The 25,758-nt window shown below is 54.7% G+C and overlaps 1 protein-coding gene across 3 annotated transcripts in view; it reads left to right on the top strand.

The window, feature by feature from the left end:
• Positions 1 to 25,758, top strand: part of CAMK2A (calcium/calmodulin dependent protein kinase II alpha) — a gene marked incomplete at both ends in the record, with an annotated part of 58,093 nt that overhangs the window by 31,158 nt on the left and 1,177 nt on the right. The window contains 10 exons of one of the 3 annotated variants that reach the window (XM_079773093.1): positions 868 to 951; positions 1,086 to 1,180; positions 2,218 to 2,340; positions 2,923 to 3,006; positions 4,495 to 4,537; positions 6,990 to 7,030; positions 11,788 to 11,820; positions 12,798 to 12,846; positions 19,857 to 19,932; positions 22,455 to 22,549. In XM_079773093.1, coding sequence (XP_079629219.1) covers positions 868 to 951; positions 1,086 to 1,180; positions 2,218 to 2,340; positions 2,923 to 3,006; positions 4,495 to 4,537; positions 6,990 to 7,030; positions 11,788 to 11,820; positions 12,798 to 12,846; positions 19,857 to 19,932; positions 22,455 to 22,549 — 723 coding nt within the window. Of the gene's footprint in view, positions 1 to 867; positions 952 to 1,085; positions 1,181 to 2,217; positions 2,341 to 2,922; positions 3,007 to 4,494; positions 4,538 to 6,678; positions 7,031 to 11,787; positions 11,821 to 12,797; positions 12,847 to 19,856; positions 19,933 to 22,454; positions 22,550 to 25,758 lie in introns of those variants that run through there. The other 2 variants (XM_079773092.1, XM_079773094.1) reach the window with 2 other exon arrangements.

The raw sequence follows: 25,758 nt of genomic DNA, 5'->3' as shown, positions 1-25,758 counted from the left end.
GATTTGGGCATAATTGAGTCTTTCCCGCTATCTGGGGACACGTTTTAGTGGGCAATATTGACCAGTGATTAAGAGCCAGAGCTCTGGGTTCCAGTTCCGCCTCTGCTACATATGGGGTGTGTGATTGGGCCTCATTGCACCTCTCCCAGCCTGTTTTCTCGTCTGTAAAATGGGGACAATAATAGAATGTTCCCCAGGGTTGTGTGAGGGTTAAATGTGATCAGGCATAGAAAGTGCTCAGCCCTGCTTAGCACACATACTCAATAAATAGGAACCATTCTTATGATCACTGTTGAAGTCCTTGGGGTGTCCATTATTTCAATTGATCCTCCCAACAATGCTGGAAGGTATTTAAAATAGGAATCCCTAAGCCCTCATTTGACAGATGAGGAAAATGAAGCCTAAAAAGAGACCTCCCCAAGGGATTTGAGGGTAAAGCCAGCGTGAGGGACAGCCTCCTGCCATCCCAGGACCAGCTCCTCAAAGGGGTAGACGTGGGCCAGGGTTCATTCAGCTCAGCGTGGGGCTGGCTGGCAAGGACATTTTGTCTTGAGTGCCCCCAGGAATTGATTGGTAGTGGCTGCTGGGGGCGTTGCTAGAAGTTCATGGAGCTGAGTTGGGACCCCATGGGAAGGGCACTGGGGTTGATCAAAGACTTCTGCCGTAGGCTCTGGAGTGGGGGTGGTGCCCAGTGTACTTTGTACTTGTCCCCCCTGGTCTAGAGGCATTGTTGGCCCCATCTGAGGGCAGGAGGTGCTTTTGCCATCTCCAGGGCAACTCTCATCCCTCCTCCAGCAGGACCTTGCTTTGGTTTACTTATGTGCCACCCTCGGTGTGTGTCTGCCTGTCTGTGTGTCTGGGGAGCAGGGTTTGCCGGGACGCCTGGATACCTCTCTCCAGAAGTGCTGCGGAAGGACCCGTACGGGAAGCCCGTGGACCTGTGGGCCTGCGGTGAGTCCTTCCAAAGGCCCCTCTATCCCCCTGGCCACCGGCACCTCTGGTGCCCTCTCTCCTCTTTCCCATCACTCCCCTCCCCATTGCTTCTCCTCACAAGGGGCTGAAGTTCCTCCTGGCGCTCTCCCCAGGAGTCATCCTGTACATCCTGCTCGTGGGCTACCCCCCGTTCTGGGATGAGGACCAGCACCGCCTGTACCAGCAGATCAAAGCCGGCGCCTATGATGTGAGTCTCACTCTTCTCTCCAGCCTCCCTGCCATCCCCTGAGCTCCTTCCAGAGAAAGCCAATGGCCAGTGAGGTCAGGACCCGAGGATGCCCCCCTCTTGTCCTCCCAGTCCATGTAGGTCTCCTTGCCACTCTCTAGTTGTGGGCCAGAGGGTGAATGTCAGGCAGAGTCGAGGGCTGACTGAGGCCAGGCGATGAGCTGCCTGTGTCTAATGACCGGGGGCCTCTAAGGGATGGGGTCTAGCCCATGGGGCTTCAGAAGGCAGAAGCAGCAGCAAAGTGAGGCAAGAGGTTGGGGCGGGGGGGAGTGGGAGCCGGGGCAGGTCCTAGAGCCAAGTTCTCTTTCTCTCTCTAGATAGAGATTTAGATAGGTAGATAGATATATAGATCTATATACACACAAATAATAATAGCTGACACTTATATAGCACTCTTCTAATGCTTTCTATATGTTATTATAGTTAGTCCTCACACCAATCTATGGCATAGGCACTGTTATTGTCTTCGTTTTACAGGTGAGGCACTGAGAGGTTCAATAACTGCTCAGCTCATATAGCTAAGAAATGGTAGAGCTGGGATTTGAACTCAGGCGGTCCGGCTCTAGTGTCTAAGCTTCTAACTACAAACTATACTGCTTTTTTACATGGCTGGTTTCTATCAAGCTATGTGCCATGTGTTTTATACCATACTTAACCCTCACAGCACCTCTAGGTCACATGACTCGCCCAAGGTCACTCAGCCCAGGCAGCAGACTTGAACCCAGCCTTGTGATCCTGAAGTCTGGGCTCTCACCACAGGCCTGCTGCTTTCCAGATAAGGCACATCCTCAGAACAGCAGAGGAAGGCCCCCTTTTCGCATGCCCCTCGTTCTGATTTTTCCTGGGTCAGGGCACCCTGCCCCAACTCCTCCTGGTTATGGATGCCCAAGTGGATGGTCAGTAGGACCCCTGCCTGCTCCCCTGCCAGTCAGGGGCTGGGGGATCGCAGGGGTGGCCTGGGGTAGGCTGGGCAAACCTGGCCCCTCTGCCCCTTTCAGTTCCCATCACCAGAATGGGACACCGTCACCCCAGAAGCCAAGGATCTCATCAATAAGATGTTGACCATCAACCCGTCCAAACGCATCACGGCGGCCGAGGCCCTCAAGCACCCCTGGATCTCGGTGAGCCTTCCTCAGCAAGACCCTTCCCAGGACACCCCCCCCCCCCCGCCCCCGAGACCTCAGGGTTAAGGCCTTCACGGAGTCCTGTCCCTGTCCCTGGGGTGAGGGGGTTTATCCAAGAGACACTGACCCTGCTGTGGTTCCCAGGGGAAAGTGCAAATGGGAGGTTGGCATCAGGACGGGGGTGTATTGGCATTGAATGTCTAGTGCACCAAATGCTAAGTACCTGAAATGTTTACAACATCCCCTAGAACAGTGGTCGGCAAACTGCGGCTCGCGAGCCACATGCGGCTCTTTGGCCCCTTGAGTGTGGCTCTTCCACAAAATACCACGGCCTGGGCGAGTCTATTTTGAAGAAGTGGCATTAGAAGAAGTTTAAGTTTAAAAATTTTGGCCCTCAAAAGAAATTTTAATCGTTGTACTGTTGATATTTGGCTCTGTTGACTAGTGAGTTTGCCGACCACTGCCCTAGAACAAAGAGTTATTCCCCCAAGATGCCAACCACAACCATAAGACGCCCTGCTGAGGGGCCCTTGGGTAGGTCTGCCTTCTACTCACAGACCTCTTCCCTACTCCCTCCAGCACCGGTCCACCGTGGCCTCCTGCATGCACAGACAGGAGACCGTGGACTGCCTGAAGAAGTTCAACGCCAGGAGAAAACTGAAGGTAACAGGTCCTCACCCTCCATGCCCCCAGACATGGGAGTAGCGTGGCCTGGGTCTCCACAGTGTCCAGGAGACCACTCACTGTTCTTTCCTTCACTGAGTCAACAAACGTTTATTGAACACCTGCTGTCTGGGCAGGGCGGTGAGCAGTGGACACAGACACGTAACCAGGACATGATGGGGCCGTGGTGAGTGCTGTGATTCCACGCCCCCAGACTGTGGGTGTACACAGCAGGGCCATGAGCCAGGTCTAGAAGGACCAGGGAAGGATCCAGGAGGCTGCCCTGGGCAAGTAGCATACAAGCTGAGGCCCCAAAGGAGAAGCAGGCATTCGCAGGGTAGCGTCAGAGTGGGCAGATGCTTCGGACAGAGAGAAAAGCCTGTGGAAAAAGGGATCAAGAAGCGAGCTTGATCCCTTAGGGGGACTGCAGTGTTTCAGCAGAGGTTTCAGAAGTGACATGTGACTAGGCAGGAGGCCATGATGGGGGTGAGGCCCCAGCTGCCAAACACGGGTGAGGAATGGCCCGGAGACTTGGGTAGGGGCCGTGACCCCAAGGAAATTACATGGAGACCCAGGTGGGCCCTGAGCTGCGGCCTCTCAGCAGGTCCTGTGTGTTCTCGGGGCCATGACAACTCCTGGCCTAGACCTTGCCAGGGACCCCATGAGCAGGTAGGAAGAGCGACTGTGGGGTCCCCATCTGGTCAGAAGAGAGAAGCCATCAGCATGCTGAGTGACAGATACTGAGGCCCCGGCTCATTGGGAACCTTCTCACCAACTGCTCCCAAGCTTGGCACGGCGGCTCAGGATGGGGACCTGGGCCAAGGGCGGCGGCCAGCATGATGCCGGGAAAACGGAGTATCATCCCCAGCCCCTAGTGGGAGCTTCACAGAAGAAGTCTCAAAGTGTCAGAATCAGGGGAAACACCCTGGGCTGCCGGACTCAGAGAGTGTCCAAATCAGAGAGCGTCAGACTAGAAGAGCCACTGCTCCCCAGCCCCCTTGTTGACAGAAAGGGCTTTTCTGCATTAACCTTCCAGGGTCTCAAGCCCAGGGATGTGCTAGTACCTGAGTGAGGTGCTGAGTGCCCCGGGCGGAGGGTAGACACGGGAGGGGCCCTGGGATGCAGGGTCTACTGTCCTTGCCCAGGCAGGACACCTCCTTGGCCTTTAGCAGCCCCCGGACAGGTGTCCCCGGGCCCATCCACCAGCTCTGGCCAGGCCGGTGGAACCTATTAATATCTGCGTCTAGAATGGCCCTGTCCCTGGAGCGGTGCCAGCTAAGGTTGAGTTCACCCTGATTTCTCCAGTGAGGCGGGGGTTGGTCCCTGGGCTGTGGCATGGGGGACTAATGAGGGGCAGAGGCTTTGGCTTTGTGTATGAGTGGAGCACCTGTCTCTCCTTCCCCACTCATCACCCATTTCTCTGTCTCTCCTCTCCCCACTCAACTCCGGCTTCTCTCCCCACCACACCCTCTCCTCTCACCTGTGCAGGGAGCCATCCTCACCACGATGCTGGCCACCAGGAACTTCTCTGGTAGGTGGTAGGACCTCAAAGCCCCAAACACATCCTGCAGGAGGTGGGGACATTGCCATGTCGGATACCTGGGTACCCTCCGGCCCGGGGGTCTGGGAGAGCGGGGGCTGCAGAGGACCCCGTGACTGGGGGCTTTGCTCACGTGAGGCACACCTGCACCCAGAAGTGGAGAAGGGTCAGAGGTTGGCAAGCTACGGGCCCACGAGGAAGGGAAGGGTCCGAGGTTCAGTCTGTGTCCCCTGCCTCACAGGAGTGCTGGGGTTCTCAGCCTGGGCCAGCCAGAGGGAAGGCCTCTCAAATGTGGGTCCAGGTCCAGGCGGGACTGAGCAGTATTCCTGTTCCCCGTGGTTACAGAGCCCAGTGGGGGCCATCGCCATCCCTGCTTTCTAAAGGAGGAAGCTGAAGCTCGGGGCGGGGGGGGGGGGGGGGCGGGGGAGGAGACGTGGTAGGCCCAAGTGGCATCGCTAGGGGGAGGCAGAGCCTGTGATCAGCGCAGGTTTGACCAACCTCAGTGCAAGTGCCCTTAGCCAGGGCAGGAGCCTTCGGCCTTGGCCAGAGCCAGGCTGGTCAGGGCAGGGAGTGCCCAATGACCTGTGGCATGTGGCCCCCGAAGAGAGAAGGGGAAGGGATTAGTGTCAGGGTTTAACAAGAGGCTCCCCCTGGCACACTGGAGAGTGCCAGGACCAGCGCTGCCAGAGGCTTCTCTCCGGGGAGCCCGGAGGCTGAGTGGGCAGCTGAGCTGATATGGCAAAGCTCACCCGAGGGGCCCTCTGCCTGGGGCTGGAGCCAGCCTGAGACAGTGGCTGTGGTCACGTGGCTGGCCCCGCAGCAAGGGGCCGACTTTGGGCGGCGACAGCCCAGGCCTCGTGAGAGGGTCCCCCTGCCCCTTTAACGAGCTGCGAGAATGAGACCCAGCGTGGGAAAACCTTGGAACTTCAGATCTGAGCTTTCGCCGCTGCCTGAACTGCCTTCCCAGTCTCTCCCCAGACAAGGATCCTGCAACTCCTCAAACTGAAACATGAGCCACCCAGACAGAGTCTTTTTTTAACAACTGAAGTGCCCCTAGAGAACTCTAATCCAGAACTAAAAGATGGTGCCCCTGGGGTTACTTCCAATCTCTAGATGTGCTGGGGGGGGGGGGGGGCGCAGTGGTGTTTAAAAAAAATTTTAGAAAGTGTTTCCAGCACTTAAACATCAGGAGATTTCATGGAAAAGCCCAGATCTCTGTCTTCTCTTGAAAATAGAATATGTGGCCTCACAGATCCCCCCAGTCTTGCGATAGTGGCTGGAGCTGAGAGGGCCCCCTGGAGGCTGGAGGGGCAAGCACTCCGGCCCGCTCAGCCTGGTTCAGCCCACAAGGCCTGTGGGGGAGGGACAGCCATTCCTTTTGGCTTTGGATCCAGAGGTACCCACTTGCTTACAAGAGGGGAACTTTGGACGAGAGCCAGGTAGGGGTCATTGGAAATGTGAGGGTGATTGGAAGGCTGGACAAACCAGGAGCCCCATCCTTCAAAGCCTCTGGGGCTGCCACATCTTGTACGCCCCTTGTCGCCAGCTCACTCTGCAGGCCACCAGGGGAAGTGCAAGGGGCACCATTTATTGAGCATCTACTGCACAGAGGCCAAGCGCTGTGCCAAGTAAGCACTTTATAGACACCCCATCCCGTTTAACGCAAAGCATTTGCTTGAGGTCTGAGCAGCCGGATGTCAGGCTGGGCAAGGCTGGGCACGCGTGCCACTTCCTGGCTGATGCCCTCCCTCTCCACGGGCTCTGGCCGGGAGGTGAGGGGTAGGGAAAGGGGGATGACAGAAGTGGAGCCTCCCTGAGATCTGTTGCTCTGCTTTTCCTGGCTACCGGGGGCAGAGCCAACCCCAGCCTGGAGCTCTGGAGTTTGAGGGTGGGGAGGCCTCCGCCAGGATGGGTGCTCTGGCAGGGTTGGGCCCCACAAGGGGGCATCTGCTTCTTGTCACTGGCAAAACACGGCTCGCAGCTGTCCAGCGTGAGTAGGCAGGGCTGACACATGACCTCTGCAGCAGCATGGGGCTAAAATTAGAGCAGGCCGGGTTGGGGAGGGCGCATCCTGCCCCGGCCGGGCAGCCGGGCCTCCGGGTTGGCCACACCAGCACGGGTGGTGACCGGGATCCAGAGGGAATCCCCGGGCTCAAACAGTAACTCACAGTCCTGGGACGCACTGGATACCTTCCTCAACCTCAACCCATGGGGCTGGGGGGTCACACTTGCGATCGCTGAGAACTGTGGGAGCCCGGGCCCACCTAGTGGGCCACTGGCAGTCCCAGGCTCCAGAGGAGGGAGGAGAAGCAGGAGGAGGTCTCCCCAGATCGCTGAGCCGGCTCCCTGCCCTCCGGCTGCCCGTGGATGCTGCTCTTCCTTGCACTCTGGGCCCTGGTGCCCTGCCTGGTGTTGGTAACCCTCTACTTTCTCTCCTCCGTAGGAGGGAAGAGTGGAGGAAACAAGAAGAATGATGGTGTGAAGGTAAGCCCCCTGGGAGCCACCAGGGCCTGCTCTGGCAGCGTTTCCTTCAAGAAGGCCCGGCTTTCAGGCCTGGCGAAGACCCAGGCCTTGCTGGTGGTGTTCTGGGCAGATGGGGTCTCTCCGGCAGCCGGGCCATCCCCAGACCCAGAGACCTGGGCTTCGGGGCCCACCTCTCAGCAGGATCAGGGGAGGAAGCTGGGGAGGAAGCGGGGGAGGGGGAGGGTTGAAAGCTGGTGGGAGACTCAGATGGCCTGGGGTTGGCGTGGGCACAAGGAAAGGGGCGGTCAGAAGGAGGTTTCTGGGGTTCTCTGGGGCGGGAGGACTGGTAAGCAGAGGGTACAAGGAAGGGATAGAGGAGTAACTTCCCTTTTCCCGAGTGTGGGCTGGCAGGAATGGATCCCTGGCCCAATACACCCCAAGTCCAAGAGGATGGACAGCAATTCCTCTCCACTTTGGGGTGCAGAGGTGCTCTCTCCCCGTGAAGACCTGCTTGTTCAATGCTAAGCATCCCCGCCTCCCCCAACCTAGGCCTGCCCTCTGTCCTCCTTCCCAGTCCTGAAGCCCGAGCTACTTCCACACACACACACACACCCCTGACCCCGCTCCCCTCCTCTCTCTTCTCCCTCTGCTCTCTGGGGCCTGGTCCCACTCTCTGCAGCCCCCTTCTCCCTGCCACTGGCTCGCCTTGTGGGTTCTCCTTTCCCGAGACCCTGCCTTTCTCTGGGCTCAGAGCCCTGCCTGGCCAGGGCCCCAGGGCTGGGCTGCGCCCAGGACACTGGAAAGTGTGGGACGTTGTCCAAACACAGCCACCAGGTGGGCTGGTGGCTCCGTGGCTTCATTTGCAGTGGCATTTACAGTCTCAGGTCGCGGGCTTTGGTCTGTCACGGTTACATGGGAGGGATCTGGGCTGGCTCTCGGAGGCCAGGGTTCGGGCCTCCCCTCTGCTCTTAGCCCTCTGCAGGCTTGAGTTTTCCTGTAGGTACAATGGGCAGGTGGAAGGGTGTGGACTCCATGATTTCTAGGGTTTCAGCTTTAAAAACATACCAGCAAACAAACCCGACAAAACCCTGTCTAATCACTCTCCCTCTTGTCTTGGGTGCTTGAGGAATACCTAAGTATTTGGTTATCAGCTGAAGTCTGTGGTTTTCAAACTGAAGTCCTTGGAGCCCAAAGGTTCTGGGGAAGCACCTCCAGCAGCAGATGGGGTGGGGTGAGATTAGAAGCGGCAAGCAGAGAAGGTTCTGGGCTTCCCATGCCCACTTCAGCCAGAACGGCTCCGTGTCACAGCCAGCACCGTGGTTAAGAGAGCCTGGGCGGGCTTAGCAGCCACAGACCTTGGCTAGTTATTTGAATCCCCTGAGCCTGTGTTTCCTCGTTCAAGCAAAGAGGGTCAAGGGGTGTCCACCTGGCAGGGCTGTTTATGAGGATGAGCCAAGATCACGTGTGTCGAGGGCTTAGCATGGTGCAGGGTGTGCGACACATGTTCATGAGGTGCCTGCCGGTGTTATTATCTTTTCTCTTTTATATATTGGACTTCTGGGTTAAGATTTGTCTTGAAAACAAAGTTTGCTCAAGAGAGTATTTGGGAATCCACAGATCTAAAGCCGACACAATTTCTAAAGTTGACATGCACGCATCCCGAGTCCTGCAGTGGAGCTCAGAATTGAGTTTTGGCTCACCTGCTGTTTGGCTCGCCATTTGAAAGGGTAATGGTGGGGGGGGGATGTACAATGTGGGATGGCCGGTTTGGAGGCGCTGGAGCTCTCTCTGGCCCTGGTTGGTAGACACTGGGGCACGGGGTTCCCTGGGGAAAATTGTATTTGGGAGATATGGGGCAGAGGCCACAGGTGCTGGTGTGCTGTGGCCCAGGTCAGTGGAGGAGGAGGCGGCAGAGGGAGGGCTGTCCCGGTCTGCTTGGCTTGTGGTGTGGCCCTGGCAAAGGCTAACTCAGAGCCACTGCTGTGAGGTCAAGGCCTCCCTCAGGCAGGGTCTTGGGACAAAGCTCTGGTCTGGCTCTTCTCCGGCAAGGCCAGGAGGTGGAGCCTGAGGGCAAGGCCAGGGCGTAGTGGGGCTCTCGCTCACTAGTCACAGTGGGCGCAGCTGAGGAAAGTGCCCCTCCTTTCGGCAGCTACGACAGAGACTTCTCAGGGCGGCCTGGGTGGATGAACAGAAGCTCCAAGGCTATTACTGGCCCGACTGTCTCTCTGTAGTGCAGCCTCCTTCCCCTCCTGGGGGTTGGCTGAGGGGGAAGTCCAGCTGGAAGACAAGTCACCCGGGGCCTCGCCCAGGATTCAGGGCCCCCTGCCTGCCATCTGTCACTCCGGGGTCCAGTCATGTTTTCACCGTGAGTGAAACTGGCTCTAGTCAAGAAGCCAAGGGTTTGAATCTGGCCCCCGCCGTCCCTCCCTTGGGGACCAGGGTCATCGCTTCTGTCATCTGTGCAGAGGAAGAATGGCAGTGGCTGGCAAGCCTGGTAGAGTCATCCTGTGCTTCTTTAACTGACACACGTTCAGCCAAAGTGAGGAAATACAGATTCTTCCTACAACACTGTTCTAGAGACAAACCACCGATTCCATCCGGGGCTTTGCTGAGGAAGCAGGGATTGGTCCTGCCACTGGAGGACAGCGGGCCAGTTGGAGTTAGAGATATGGGACAGTACTGCACTGTAAGGGCTTTTAATGGCTTTTGAGGCTAATTTTGAACATACTTCTCATTTCCATCATCCTTGCTAACCTTAGAACCATGCTTTTTTCCAGGTGGTTCTAAGAGATGTGACTCTACTTTTGGTGAAAGACTCTTGTAAATTAAATGCTAACATGCCGGTCAGTGTGGGATTATTGTTAGTATCATCATTTGTGACTCAGGGAAATTGAGTCTTCCTATTATCAAGAAGCGATGCCCGCGCCCCCCCCCCCCCACCCGCAACCACCCCAAGGTCTCCACTGCTATAAGAAGGGGCCGCCTGCTCCCACTCTCAGTCCCACTCACTGCCCCTGTTGGTGTCCCATCCGTGCCGTTGTGACTTCTCTCTCCCATGTCCCATCCTGTCACTGTACGTCCGAATCTGATGCAGTCTCTGCTCTGTGTTCCCTCTTCGTGTCCTGCCTGGAACCTCCTGGCCCCCCGGGCCAGTCCTCAGGTTTCTGCTGTCAGCCAAGCTGAGCGGGCCTGTCCCCTCCTACAAACACTGTGCCTGGCTTGGCTCCATCCAGGAGTGAGGCTGACTCTAGGAGAAGAGGAGAGGAGATGAGAGGAGAGGAGAGGAGAGGAGAGGAGAGGAGAGGAGAGGAGAGGAGAGGAGAGGAGAGGAGAGAGGAGGGGAGGAGAAGAGAGGAGAGGAGAGGAGAGGAGAGGAGAGGAGAGGAGAGGAGAGGAGAGGAGAGGAGAGGAGAGGAGAGGAGAGGAGAGGAGAGGGCTGTCTGAAGGCTGCTGGCTTTGGAAGTCACACTGTCCGGCCCAGCGGGAGCAGGTGCAGGGGCTGTGCCCGGTGAGCCACCCCTGCCATGTCTGCAGAGGCCCTGGAGAGAGAGCACAGGATCTCAGCCCAGAATTAGACCTGAAGACCCTCAGAATATTGTGCTTCTCCCTGGTGGACCCACCCTAAGGGCATCTCCAATCCCTCCTCTGCTCCCCCTCCCACCCCCCTGCAGTGCAGCAAGGAGAGCAGCCTCCTGGCCGCAGATGTGAATGGTTTGGGAAGGATAAACCTTTGAAGAGCGGCCAGGCTGTGGGTGCCTGAGGCCTGGACAGAGGAGAGAGCAGCACTCAGGGGTTCTGGCCTCTGCTCTGCTAGCGGCAGCTGAGAGACCTCGGGCAGATCACTGCCCATCTTTGGGCCCCAGTTTCTCATCTGTGCAATTCAAGTGTCAGTCTTGAGCTGCAACCCTCTTTATGAGTCTTTAAGACTCTTGGCTTAGAGCTGAGAGAAGAAGAAGATAATCCACCTCTGTCCTTTCTCTTTCCTTCCCTTGGTTCCGAAGCCAGTAATACAGGGAAAGCTACAAACGCCCCCAAAGCTAGAGCAGGCTGAATGGCAGGGCCCGACGGCTCAGATTCTGGGCTCTGCTGTATGTCTGGCTGTGCCTTGGGTTCTCTCTCAGCATAAAGGAGTTGGCTAGGCCGGGCACTGGGAAGCTGTGAACGCAAGTGGAAGTTCAAAGGCCATTTAGAGGACTGGTTCCCGCACTTGGCCCTGCTCTGGAACCTCCTGGAGATACTGTTTTAAACGGAGATCCCTAGACCCCACCCTAGACTGAGTTCCCAGACTCCTCGAAGGGGCCTGGTTATTTGTGACTAGGACACTTAGGGTCCTTTCAGCCGGGATGCATGGGAGTCTAGGAGGAGAGATTGGGCCTCACCCCAGACCCGAGCACCCCTTTGTCCTTCAAGAGCTTTGGATTCTGGAGGCCTTAGGCAACTGGCATCCGAGACCCAGGGTTGACTTCCCCCAGCAGAGCTTGGCGTAGAGGGAGCCCTGGTCCAGGGGAGGCTTGACCTGGAGCTTGGTGATTAGTCTGTAGACCCAGCAGCTGTGCATGAGGCCCCAGAACTTCAGGCCAAGAGAGGACTGGTCCCACCAGGTCAGCTGTTGCTGGTGGCCCTGACTCCTCGCCCCCATGCCCTGCCGGCACAGGCCCACAGAGGATGATCCTGAGGCCCATCCTCCTTCCGAACCTCCCCTGTCGTCCATTCCTCTGCTCTCTGCCGTTTTCACGCTGTGTCTTTTCCTGTCCCATCTCTTCTCCTTGTTTTTCCAGAAAAGAAAGTCCAGTTCCAGCGTTCAGTTAATGGTGAGTGTCTGCCGTCTCCCAAACGCCGGTAAATGCTGGGCCTCGACCCCTCGCTCCTGCCTCCCTCCTGCAGGCTGCACGGGGAACCCGGGGCGGGGAGAGGGTGCTCAGGGCGTGCTTGGTACGTGTGCCTCGTGTGACAATATGTGTGTTGCGTGTGCGTGTTGTTGGCGTGTTTCTGTTGACACCTCCAACTCCATGGCCCAGACCAGCAGCCTGACAGTAGACCTGAGAACTCTGTTGGGTATGAAGGTTGATTTGAACCCCATCCCACATCCAGCCCTTGGCTTCTCGCTTCTCCCCACCCTCTGCTCTGGAACTCATCTCAGGGCTTGGTTTGTGCCAGTTGTGCCGAAGGGTGGAGGGGCTTGGTTTGGCCAATGTAGTGGGCGCCGTAGAGGCCCTTCTTGAGCAAGGCTGTACAGGGCCCGCCGGTGGCAGAGGAGCCACCAGCCCTGCCTCTGTCTAAACGTTCCAGGGGTGGCGTGGTGGCCCATGTCCCTCTTCTTCTGATTCCAATGCTATCTCCCTCAGGTGTGTGGTTTTTCTCTCCCCGAAAAGCCCAGCTCTCTCACACTGGGCCTCCCGCTCTCTCTCTCTCTTCCTCTCCTGCCAATGTGTGTATTCCTTCCCCATTCTGTGGCCACCATGTGCCTCCCTGCCCCTCTACACTCCCTCTATGATCCCTCAAGCAGAAAGGGCCCAGGATCCCCTCCCAGCCCTTCCAGAAAGGCCAGGGTTCTCCTTGCATCCATCCCTCCATCCACGCCCCCACCACCAGCCACCTGCTTAGCTGGGCCCTTCCCCTCCGTAGGTTCAGAAGTCTGACAGGTTTTCAGGGGAGCATCCGGATGGCAGAGCCAATGAGGCTTACAGAAACCGGGCCGCAGCGTCAGGCAGCTGGGGCAGCCCCCCACTGGCCGCGCCCCCTCCTGCTGGCCAGGCCGGCCTCAATGCCTCCCTGTTCTCTCTGGCAGGAATCTTCGGAGAGCACCAACACCACCATTGAGGATGAAGACACCAAAGGTAGGGGGGGGCCTTGCCTTTGGCGTCTGGGCCCCAAGGCCTCCTCAGGCCCCCTTCACTGACAGCCCCTGGTTTGAAAGGGCCCCAGTGCCAACCTTGTGTCCTGCTGCTCTGCACAGAACCTCACTTTGGTTCCTTCCAGACCGAGTACACTGTCCCCGGCGTGGGATACTCAGCCCACTCGTGGTACATAGCTGGACTTCTATTGTGGAGGTTATGCATGAACTTTCGTATGTGTTAGGAAAAATTAATGTAACACATTCATGTCATAAATGTATCACAGTGGTATGCATTTTCCTTTTGAAATAAGCATTTTTGAATTTTTTTTAAGTGTGCTGATTTTTAAAACATGAAATAATAATTGTAAGGAAAGGGAAAACAAAAATGCAGGATGTTCAGTTGTATGGGAAGCATGGGAAACCCTGCCTAGGAGCAACCTGGAATGCAGGAGCGACTAGCAGTCCTCAACCTCAGAGGGAGCAAGCCGCACATACTTGTGATCGGATAGTGAGAGAGGAAGTAATGAGGACCGTAATAGAAATAATGGCTGTGCTGTGGGCTAACCTGGAAGTGCTTTATGTTGACCTGAACTTCATCACAACCCTCTGGGGAGATTGCAATTAACCCCATGCATCCCACAGCCCCGGAAACAGAGGAGTCGAGTCAAGTGTCCCCAGGCCCTATAGCTCACAAGGGTGGAGTCAGGATTTGAATCCAGGCAGTGTGACTCCAGGGCCTGGCTCGTAACCACCACGCTGGGGGCCTTGGTGTGTGGAAAGCATGCGTCTTCAGGCAAGGGGACACCAAATTGTTGGATGCGTTGGTGACATTCTGTGCTCTGTCTGCACCCAGCCCTCCTCATCCCCCTGGGACAGGGACATCAGAGAGCTCAGGGTTCCCACACTTGGGCACGTGTCAGAGACGCCTGGGAGCCTCTGAAATCTAGGAAGACACCGTTGACCCGGAGAGATCGCAGCTGGACCAGTTTAGACATTTTTCAGTAGTTTAGATAATTTTCCCCTAAAAGAACATAATGATGGGGGAAAGAGCATTTTATTATGCAATAAGTATTTTTGCACAATTGCAATTCAGGTTTTAAGACAGCTTTGATACAATAAATGCCATGACTACCTCTTGCCTCTGCCAGGATACCCTGGAAGATCAGCCGCACCTGTGTATGGCCCTCTCTGATCAGTCCCAGTTGTGGGAGCGCAGGTTGGGGGACTCACTAATGCCATAGCCTGGCACTAGAGCAAATCCGTTTTCCATGATGGCACTAGTGCCAACCTTTAAAAATACATGGTCTTGAAGAAGAATCCCTTGTTAGGGTCAAATCAGCATTCTAAGTCCCTCAAGTATAATTCTCCACCCACCCCTGGCCCTGCCCCTGTGGATTCCGATTCTATGGTTTTGCGTTGGGCTGAGACATGGTGTTTCTGTGACCGGCCCCATAGTTGAGGCTCACTGTCCTGATGGTAAGATTGGGATTTTGAGGAGACTCGCTGTGGCCTCATAATTCTGGTCTCAGAGCAGTTGGGGACCATGGAGGCGAGCTAGCTCTGTGCTTCTTCACTGGGGTCCATTTGCTGGTTGACCTTGGACAACTTACTCAACCTCTCTGAGCCTCAGTTTCCTTAACAATAAAGAGTTGATGATAATAGTTCCAACCTCAGAGGATGGCTGTAAAGATGAAATGAGAGGCTGCATATAAAGTGCTTACACGGTGTTTGGCACATGGAAATTGTTTAATAAATCTTACATTTTTTTTGAAGCTAGAGCTTGTGGTTGACAGGAAGCCACATGCCATTTTTGGAACATCCATTTTACTGAAAGATTATTTTAAGACAAATATTTATATATTAAACAGACAGAGAAATATTTGGAAGAGAATGCAAAATTTGTGTGTGCTATAAATGTAAAATATGAGCTGCCAAAGACATTTTCCACCTGGGGGAATGGCTCTGGGTTGCATCCCCGAGGCCCCACATTTACAGTCATCATTCTCTGCTTTAGAACAACACCATGGGAACATTTGTGAAGCCTTGAATTTTATTTAGTTCATCTAGTCCCCCCTTTGTTTACCCTTCTTTTTTACTTCTTAAAAAATGTTATTGATTTTAGAGAGGGAGGAAGGGGGAGAGAAAAAAACATCAATGTGAGAGAGAGATGTTGATTGGTTGCCTCCCTGACAGAGGATCGAACCTGCAACGTAGGTATGTGCCCTGACCAGGAATCGAACCCGTGACCTTCCAGTGCACCCGGCAGTGCTCCATCCAACTGAGCAACACCAGCCAGGGCTAGGCCCCTTTACAGGAGGAAGTCTGAGCTCAAGGAGGAGGAAGGGCACATCGGGTTATTAATGGCAGAACGGGGAGCCGTTCCCTGCCTCATTCCCCCACATGCAGAAGGCCACGATGGGAGAGACACCGGCTCAGCCAGGAGCGTCTCCCGTGTTTGGCAGGAAAGAGGAGCCCTGTGCCTCCCACAGCTTCTCCAGGCCTCAGAGAAACTTTCCAGAGAACCATTTTCTGGTGTTGATCTGCTAAGTCTTCTTCCTAAGTGAGAATAGCAGCTGGTGGGGTGGATTCTGACCTACCATTAAAATTAATTAGAAATGTCATCCTCCAGGGAACATTTTCCCATGAGCAAAGGGAGGGACATTAATATTTCAGAGCACCTCGGGCCTTATGCACAGGCCTCTCCCCCTCCAAATTTCACTGGGCTCCGCCAGGCGTTCTCCCCACTCCCCTACCTCCTCCTGGTCAGCTCCATGAAATATTAATTTCCTCCACAGCCCCAAGAGCTGCCTCAGAATCTCAGCAGAGACATTCTGGGAAATATCAGCCAGGAATGCTGATCCCATCGCAGCCTGGGCATGCTGTGTGACCTTGAGGGAGTGCCTTAACCTCTCTGGGGCCTCAGCTTTTCCATCTGTGTGTGTGTGTGGGGGGGGGGCACTCCTGGACTGTCTGGGTGAATACCTGGCAGGTGGAAGTGCACAGCTTGCTCCTGAGCAGCTGCTGAATGAACCCCTCACACAGCAATGGGATTGCTGAGGGCATGCGAGGGGCCCAGAACCAGAGTGAATTTATCCAGATTTAAGGAACACTAGACTCCCAGATATTTTTTTTTTGTCCCAGAGAATGAAGCTAGGGAGATTCCTGCCCATTAGGCACCGACTGTTGGCACAATTGGTGTCCTGAGTGGCTGGAGGCAAAACCAAGTTAGGTGCTATCTCAGGCTACATTAATAGAGGTAGAGTGTCCAAAATGGGGAGGGGATAGGGAATGCTACTCCAGACTTGATATTGTGTAAAATCCAAGCCACACCTGGGATTATATGCTTACACTCAGTGAGGACTTCGAAGAGTAGATGGCCCGCTTGAGTCAGATCCTGCAAACCACATCCTGGAGGCCTTCAGCCCTGAGGAGAGAAGACTGGCAGGGGGAAAGGCATAAATCCAGGGAGCAGACAACTCAGTGCAGGGCCCTGGAAGGCAGAAAGGAACCAGAACTATAGCTAGGGGCTTCAGGGCGACAGATTTCAACTTGGAAGAAGAAGGAGGCTGGCACCCATGGTGAGAGCTGTCCCATAGGCAGCGGGCTGCCCAGTGGGCTGCAAGCCCCCAAATGAGTCCAAGACGAAAGCTTCACATATGAGGCTGCTGGGAGGCAGGCTGAGGTTAGAGGCTATCCTCAGGAGGAACTTCCAATTCAGAGACGTGCACACGATAATAACCACAGGCCCGGCTGCTGTGGCTCGGTAGTTGAGCATCGACCGATGAACCGGGAGGTCACAGTTCAATTCCCGGTCAGGGCACATTCCTGGGTTGTGGGCTCGATCCCCAGTGGGGGGCGTGGAGGAGGCAGACAATCAATGATTCTCTCTCATCATTGATGTCCCAATCTCTCTCCCTCTCCCTTCTTCTCTGAAATCAATAAAAATATATTTATTTTTTTTAAAAGATAGTAACCACAGCTCTCATGTAGGGAGTGCCAGGTTCTGCTCTAAGTGCTTTACATATTGCATCATTATTGACATAAAGAAGTTGATATAAAGGGCTGGGAACAGTACTTGGTTCCTAGTGAGGACCACATATGTATCAGCTATTTCTTTTGATATATTCTTCACTCACATAATCCTTAGAACAACCCTATGAGGTAAGTGCTATTGGTAGCTCCATGATACATATGGGGAAACTGAGGCACGGGGAAGTCCCTTGCTCAAGGTCCCAGAGCCAGGATCCAAACGCAGGGAGTCTGGCTATAAAAATCATGGCTTTAACCACTTTGCTAGCCTCTCTGAGATGGCATGAGAAGCAGCGCACAGGGGACAGGGCATTAAGCACAGGCTCATGGGATGTTAAGCTGGAAGCATTCTTAAAATCCAGATGGAGAAGGCAAGGAAGGTGGCACTGGCCCCATGCCTGCCGTGAGCACATGGACTTGCTCTGGGTCATCACCTTGGTTCTGCGTGGGAGAGGCTGGGATGAGCTGTCTCCTGGCAGCGGTGTCTTTTTTCCATCCTCAGTCTCCAGCATCTATGCAGGAGGGCAGAGTTGACCAGGAGGCCAGACTCTTGGGCTCCCAGGGACAGGCCACTAAGGCGACTTGGACAATTCCAGGAAACAGGGCAAAAACAGCAGCCCTGGTTTGCTGCCATCCACTCATTCATTCATTCTTGCTGCCTCTGCCCCAACCCCAGGCAAGGCCCCAGAGTGATCTGGCAGAGCTCATGGTCTCAGATGGACTCATCCCCAGCCCTGGTGATTATTCAAAAATAATTTGTTGTTCACGGTGGTAACGGACATTGAAGATGAACATTGCTATATCTGCTGAGCACCCACCATGTGTCAAGAGCTGTGCTGGGGATGAGTTGTGGGGGAGAGTGTGATGGGCTTTGGAGCTGCAAATGCTGGGCAGTTGGTCCACGGTGCAGACAATTTAACTTCTCTCACCTCCAGACTGCTTACCTGTGATGTGGAAGTGATAGCCACGTGAAGTTGTGCTGTGAGCTTTCAAGATCCTGCAGGTTGAGCACACAGCACAAGGCCTGGTGCGCTCATTTACTTAATAATGAGTTCCCCTGGGGGCAGGCCTGTTCTAGGCTCCTGGGAATCTAGCAGCCAAGGGCAGCCACAGCCCAGCCTCCATGGAACTTGTATTCGAGTTGGGGGATAGACGGCATACAGGCTCCGAGTGTCAGGAAACATGGTGGGGTGCCGGGGCCCTGTGGAAAGGTCCTGGGCTGGGAGCCAGACTCTGCACCTTGTCTGCTCCATGTCCCTGGGCAAGTCACAACCCCTCCTGGGCCTCCGTTTCCCCAGTAGTGTGATAAGAAGGCTGAGTCCCAGTCTCCAGGGGTTCCTCCAGCCTGGCTGTTCTGTGACTCTGTGTCCTCTGGGTCTGAGGTGAGCTCCGGTGTGAGATGGGGTGGGGTGACTTGGGCAGTGATGAGGAAAAGGGCAGGGACGGCCTCAGCCAGCATGGTCTCTCTCTCTCTCCCACATTCCAAACTGAGAAATGGGCTGCGTGTCCATCTACCTCACCCGAAGCTGCTCCACAAGCCAATGAACTGACCGGATTTGGAGCTGAGCTTGAACCTGGGGGAGGAAGGGAGGAGAGGAGGGGAGAAGGAGGGCGTACCCTCGGGAAACCATGTGAAGCTTCTGGTAGAACTGTCCTGCTGGGACCAGGAGACCTGGCCTCAGAGTCCTTCATTACTGAGGCTTAGTGTCCTCAGGTGTAGCTGAGGGAAACTGGCCCCGCCCAGCTCCCAGGGTGTCTGTGAGGCGCAGATGTGGCAATCATGTGGGAGGATGCAGGAAATGGTACCTACACCGTGTACCGACTGTGTGCCAGGCTTTGGTTCGAGTGCTTCGTGCTCATCTCCTCATCCCAGCTTCATGCCAAGGAGGGGAGCACTACCATCTCATCAGGACCCGCCTTGTGGCCCACAGTCGCACACCTTGTAAGGGCCTTGGTTGGAATTTATTTATTTTCTTTTTTTAAAGAGTACAGCCTAGAATGAAAGGTCCTTCTACATATAATTGCTCCCAAGCTTTTTTTTTTTTTTTTCCTTTATCAATTTTTGGAGAGAGAGGAAGGGAGAAGGAGAGAGAGCGAAACATCGATTGGCGGCCTCCCTCACACACCCGACCGGGGATCGAGCCCAGAACCCGTGCATGTGCCCTGACAGGGAATCGAACAGGCAACCTTTCAGTGCACGGGACAATGCCCAATCAACTGACCCACACTGGCCAGGGCCTGGGTTGGAATTTAGATGAAGCCTGTCTGGTACTGAAGCCTGGGTTCTTTCCACGATACTTTGGCACTGGATGAATGAGAGGTGATGTTGTCCCCATTTTACAGATGGGAAAACTGGAGCTCAGAAATCACACATATAAGAAAAGTGACGTCTAACCCTCTACCAGAAAGACAGCAGCTGTTTGTATTGTTTCGGTCGTGGCAGGGGAGGCCAGGTCTCAGCCACTGGGACTCATTATGCCTAGAAATTTCTGGAAAGCTCAGAGCCTGATTCCTACAGGCACCCAAATGGAGCATAAAGCTCCCCATACCTAAGGGGTGAATAAGCCCTGAGACCTTTGTTAGCGGCCCCCGTTTGGGCATGGCTGCTAGGGACAACCACGACAGTTGACCTCGTTTTGATAGGAAATTGTATTTGAAGTCAAAACAGGCCTAGGGCGGGAATGCCCTCCATGGCTGCTTTTAGGAGGCAAAGGCTGCCAGCTAAGACACTGGCTCTGTCCTTTGTAGCTGAGGGAACTTTCATACCATTCTCACCTTTCTGGGCCTCAGTTTCTTCCTCTGTGAAATGGGAGTAATGATACCTACCTGTCATGGCTACTGTGAGGATAACTGAGACAACGTATATGAGGCCCTCAGGTCCCAGGACAGGGTCTGGCACATGACGAGGACTCAGGAAATGGTAGTTGGTGCTTCGTTGCTGTCACGATTGCTACTATTTCTGTGTCCCCTCCTGCCTTACAGTGCGGAAACAGGAAATTATAAAAGTGACAGAGCAGCTGATTGAAGCCATAAGCAATGGAGATTTTGAGTCCTACACGTGAGTCGGCTGGGCCCATCCTGCATGTCCTGCCTGGATTGTTGTTCGGGGGGCTGATGGCTAACTTTGGGGTCCTCGTCTTTGACCCTCAGTCACTCACTCTGCATGTGCTGTGAATCAGAATGAACTCGAGTTCCCGTTTTGCGTTCAGACTTTATGCTTTTATTAAGCTTTCTGTTCAAAATGCTTCTCTATACCTTAGTCCTGCTCCTCCTGCTCCTCATTCTCGTTCCCCAGGACTCTTTTGCTTCCCTGAGGAAAGGGGGTGATCTCCATCGCAGCACGGGCCTCCTCAGGAAATGAGCTGGGAAGGAGGAGAGGGAGGCAGGTCCCTCCTTAGTCTTGCCTTGTGGGCCTGGGTCTTCACCCTGGACCTTCTCAGACCTCTGACCTCAGCTGGGCAGGAGTGGTCAGGAATCCACAGGGTGTGTACCTCCAGTGAGCAAGGGTGAGCAAAAGAACCTCAAAATGGAACCTAAAATTCTCTAGGGAATAAGGCAGTGTGCAAAAATAACATAAGAGGAAACAGGTGGTATAAGATGTTCTCTGCACACCTGGGCCAGCCCTCCGAGGTGCAGCTGTGTGCAAAGGCTGAGCTGGAGCGCCCCCTGGCGGTCACCCAGACACCCTTCCTGGTCTGGCCCAGAAGCAGGCCCTGAGCCTGTCTTCAGCTGCTCCAGGGAGAGCCGGGATTCCAGGCTGAGGCCTCAGTCTCTTGGCTAGGATTGTTAAGGTCTGGGCCCGGAGACCCCCACATATGCTTTCAGTGGACAGAAACTGCCAACTGAGGCAGAATAACCCTTGCCTGCTGGGTTCAGGTGAGGGGAGACCAACCTGGCTAGGTTTGCTCCTTGGGCAGCCTGTTCCTGGTTTCCACTGTGCCCAGGAGCTGAAGTAGGTTTCCCACGGCCTGGCAGTCACTGTGGGAGGGTTTCCACAGCGACGGGTGGCAAAGCCCCAGAAGTCTATTGGTTATCTCTGGAGGAACAGGACCTTGGAAGGTGCCGGTGTTAGACTGAGGCCACAGGTACATGTGTGTGCATGCACTTGTCCATGCATGCAGGTTTGCGATTGTGTGCACAGGGGTGTGTGCACTGGGTGTTGCATAAAAGCATGGAAATGCGCGGTTAAATCGGTTTTGCAGCGGCCCTAGAAAGGGTTCAGTCCGCCATGGGAGAGCCAGAGAGTGGCGCTGGTAGGACACAGCCAGGAAAGGGGGGAAAGAGAGGTGGCGCCTGTGGACCCCAAGTCTCTCAGTGCCATTTCTGGGGACTCCCCCACTCTGTGATGTCACTTTCTCTGGCATCTGTAGGGTACTCTAGGTTTTGACCCCTTGCCATGCCCTCTGGGGGCCATGGGGCCCTGAGTCTGGCCCTGTGTACCCCTGGATAAGTCCCTTCATGTCAGGAGCCTTGGTTTCTCTACATGTACAGTGAGGTTGAAGCAGATGGTCTCCTTCAGAGGCAGGGATGCCCAGAGACCTCCTGGAGAGGGGCTTCCCCAGTGGTGCTCAGTCTCCCCGATGTTTACAGCTCAGACTCCCATGTGGTCTGAGCACAGCCCCCGGCCCCTAGTTAATCCACCTGGAGAATTTGAGGTTCTGAGTGGAAAAGCCAGTTGCCTGGAGTCACAGCAACAGAACAGTCAGGGCATCACAGGGACAGAGCGCCCTGCACTTGCCAGAAAATGCTGGGCCTGACACCCTCCTCCAGTGGTCTTCCGTTCCTCCCCAGATCGGGACCTCTGCCTTTCCTGGGATGCTTTCTGTCCCTGGCTTCATTGTCACTGTCACAGGAGTCCATGTTGTGCCACAGAGACCTGGGGGTGGGGGAGTCCATTTTCCTTTCCCCCCACCCGGCTATCAGGGTCTCTCGGAAGACTGAGACCCGGAAGGGAGCATTGCCCTGAAAATACACAGCGAGGGCCTCCCTGGCCACGCCCCGGCCGCCCTCCTCCCAGGCATTGCTTTGTGGAATGCTGTTTTCCTCATCTCATGGTGAGGGCTGCTGTTCACATTAGGGCATCTTTGTTTAAAGTAGCAAAACACACCCTCTCCAGGGACAGACCTTCTTGGTGAGCGCAAGTCACTTTAATGTGAGTGAAAAGGCCCCCTCCCCAGGAACCCAGGATGAATGAGGAACTCCCCACCCTGTGGATCTGCTGCCTGGGCAGGAATGGGGTGCGATTTGGAGAGTAGCCTCCAGGCTGGACTGTGCAGGGCACAGCTCTGCACGCATTCCTGGTGCTCTTGCTTGGAGAGGTTAAGCCGCCTGCTGGTAAAATGGCAGAGCCACGACCTGAACCCAGGCCTCCCAGTTCTAAATGGCACCAGCCAGTCAGCGATGCCCCACACTACACAGTTCGCAAGCCCCTTCCCCACCCATCAGCCTCATTGATCTTGTGAGGTGGGTGCAATTACTCCAATTTTACAGGCTCACCCTCTGTGGGTCCAGGCCCCTGGATGAGAGGGTGGCTCTGCGAGGCCGCCCCAGCCCCTCTTTCCTCTGACTTCCTCCCCCCAGGAAGATGTGTGACCCCGGGATGACAGCCTTCGAACCCGAGGCCCTGGGGAACCTGGTCGAGGGCCTGGACTTCCATCGATTCTATTTTGAAAACCGTGAGCAATTCCTTCTGTCTGGGGTGCCTGTTGTCTGCTCTCGTTCCGTGTCCTGCCGGATGGCACAGCAGGGTGACGGGCAGGGCCCCCGGGGCGGCTCAGGAGCCAGCGAAGAGGAAGATCCCGTGTGGACAGGGGTTGGTACCACCTTGGTTCCCTCTCCTAACCCTGGTCCGCCCGACTGCCAGCTGCCCCTCCTGTGGCTGAGGATGGGGACCTGGGATAAGCGTGACAAGCCCTCCCAGCCCCCTCCTGCCCGTGACCCTTCCCGTGAGGGCACACATCCAATTTATAGTCATCTTGACACCTGGGACCACCCCAGCTGCCCAGCTGGTCACAAGCTGGCTTGTGGGTTGTTATGCAAGTGCCCCCTCTGGGTGGACAGCGTGGGGAAGAGGAGAGGCCCCGAGCTCACACTGCTGTGCCCTGCCTGTTTGTCTAGGTCTCTGTCCGCATGTCTGTCCTCTCTGGGCCTCTCCTCTGCAGGAGAGACCCCGCCGCTTGGCAACCAGGGGCTGTCGGGGCTGAGGCTGGGCCTGACCGAGGGTGCTTTCTGCCTGTGTCCCTGTCTCACCTTGGCCAGGGGTCAGACAGGGAAGAACCACAGCGCATGCAGGTTAGGATCACGCAGCTCGGGACTCGGAGGAAGGCCTTGGGAGGTGACAAGTCCACGGTCTTCCAAGGGAAGGCATGTTCCACTGAGGCTTCACCAGATGATTTCCGGGGCACGTGGGCACCGCCCAAAACTACAGTGGTTCTCACAGTGAGAAAGTCGGTCCCTTTCTAAATTCTCCTTCAATACATCCGGCTCCATCAAGCGGAAAGGCCCAGTTGGGTGCTAGTCTGTCTTGAACACCCCGTAACACTTTCTAATTTCCCTCTTCAACAGAGAGAGTGGTCTCCGGCTCAGATCTCTTGCAGGCAGGCGTGCGGAGCTAGGATTACGTAACTTCATTTCATTAAAATTGTGTTCTGTGATACTGGTTGTCACTGATGATTGCGCTAGAAAGTTTTCTTTTAAAATGTCAAATAATAAAGTGAATCGGTTTAAGGAGATATTTTAATGAAGTGTAGGTGGCAGTTGTAGGTTAAAATGAAGGAGGTATTTAAGTGGCTGACGTAGGATCTAGTCCAATTCTTCATCACACAGAGGGGGGGAAACTGAGGCTCAGAGAGGGGAAGTGACTTGTCCAAAGGAACCCAGAAAGTCAGTGGCAGACCCCAGTCCTGACTCACTGCAGCGCCCTGCCCTTCCCTTCCTTTCCCTTCCCTTCCCTCCCCTCCCCTCCCCTCCCCTCCCCTCCCCTCCCCTTCCCTTCCCTTCCCTTCCCTTCCCTTCCCTTCCCTTCCCTTCCCTTCCTTTCCTTTCCCTTCCACGTGCTGCCCCTCTCCTCTGTGCACCAGCGGCCATCAGCTGGACACTGCTACCTGCACCCAATCTGACCGAGTCTTATAGGGTACAGGGGCTCAAGAGCACCCCAAAAAGCTGTGAAGAAGAACATTGCATTTTTCCTTGATCAGTCAAACTCTGATTCTTTAAGGCTAGCAATGGCAGTTTAATTTTCATGTGAAGAGAGGTGGCTGGACTCCCCCCTCTCCCCCATCGGTCCCCATCACCCTAGAGCTGCCAGGCTCACTGAGGCCATCTCTCTACTGGTTTGTCCTCTGGGGGTGCTGGTTCCCCATGGTGTACTCCAGCCTTCACAGAGCAGAGACTAGGCTGAGCTGACTAAGGGATTGGGGATGGCCAAAGGGAAAAGAACACAGAGAGAAGCTCGTGCTAGCCCTTGGCCTGCGTCATCGTCCCAGCCCCCTAAACTCTAAGCTTGACCATCTGGTCACATCACAGGACCCCTGAGAGCAAGACCCAGAGTATCTGCCTGCTTCTGGCCCAGTCCTACCCTACTCCCTGCCTTTTCCTGCTGGAGGACCGGCGGCTTTCTCCCATGCTATCCACCACGGCGGATGTTGAAAGCCTCCAGTCTATTCAAGAGATACCACATCAGGGTGGTTGCTGCTTCGAAAAGGCCCCTCAGGACCCCCACCCTCGTCAACAACAGCAAGGCCCAGTGCCCTCAGCAATGCGAAGCTCTGTCTGTCCCTCTGGGATTGTTCTGGATTGCTCTAATTCAGTCCCACAGAGACACTGACTTCTTTCAGGTTCTACTGCTTTTCTTTCAAAAGCTGGCCCAGCTTAGAACAAGCCAGGTTGCTTCTCTGGACCTCAGTTTCCAGATCTGCTAAATGGATGCATTAAACTAGACCATCTTGACTGCCTTCAGCCCTGGATGCTGTCAAGGATGCTTATGGAGGCTTCCTTGCCGTTGGAGGAGGGCCACTGGTGACCTCTGACCTCTGAGGTCACTTCCAAGCCTACAACACAAAAGCTGTACATTCTCTCTACAAGCCCAGAATTGTAAAACTGCATTAGTCTACAGACCTAAGACTCAGTGATTTTGAGTCCTTTATCCAAAGCCTGGGTAGAGTGTGATTATAATATTAGGGGTGTGATTATAATATTAGGGGAGGCTTTCTATAGTCACGGGGGAACAAAAAGACATTTTAGATTTTTCAGGAAATCAGTGACTCACAAACCTGGCTGGGCATTAGAATCAGAGAGGGTGGGGAAGGGGACAGGGGCTTCTTAATACTACAGATTCTTGAACTGGTATCTCCAAGGGTGGACGTGTGCTTTCTGTGGGGTTTGGACCTACCTTTGGTCTATACTAAGGAAAAGCAAAAGGGTTACTCCTGTGACCCTGTCCAGTCCCTCCCTGGCTCACCATCATCTTTCTGTGCTTTGTTTTCTATCTTGCTGGGAAAAATAAGAATTCCTAGAATCAAAATAAGTAGTAGTAATAATAATAATACTAATAATGGCTAATATTTTCCATAGAGAAAGATGTTTCAGATCTTTCAAAAGACGCGTCTGTCAGGTCTATGATTATAAGAGCTATGCATTTCTCTCTAACTCTGCAAAGCTCCGTGACCTTACCAGATGAACCGCAAATACCATCCTTACAATCCCAAGAGTCTAAGGTTCTACAATCTTAATATTCCCCAAGTTTCCTTCATTCTACATGTTGAGAACAGTGGTGCCCAACGTGGGGCCCACAAGCCATATCTGGACTGCACATGTGTTTTATGTGGCCTGCATGATGTTTTAAACTTGAATTAGATGCCAATATTTAAAAATGAGACATTTCCAC

This window comes from Cnephaeus nilssonii, assembly GCF_951640355.1.
Source record: "Cnephaeus nilssonii genome assembly, chromosome: 5".
Classification (NCBI taxonomy): Eukaryota; Metazoa; Chordata; class Mammalia; order Chiroptera; family Vespertilionidae; genus Cnephaeus; species Cnephaeus nilssonii.
The sequence above is the reverse complement of the archived record's forward strand: the minus strand, read 5'-3'. Positions and strand labels throughout refer to the sequence as shown.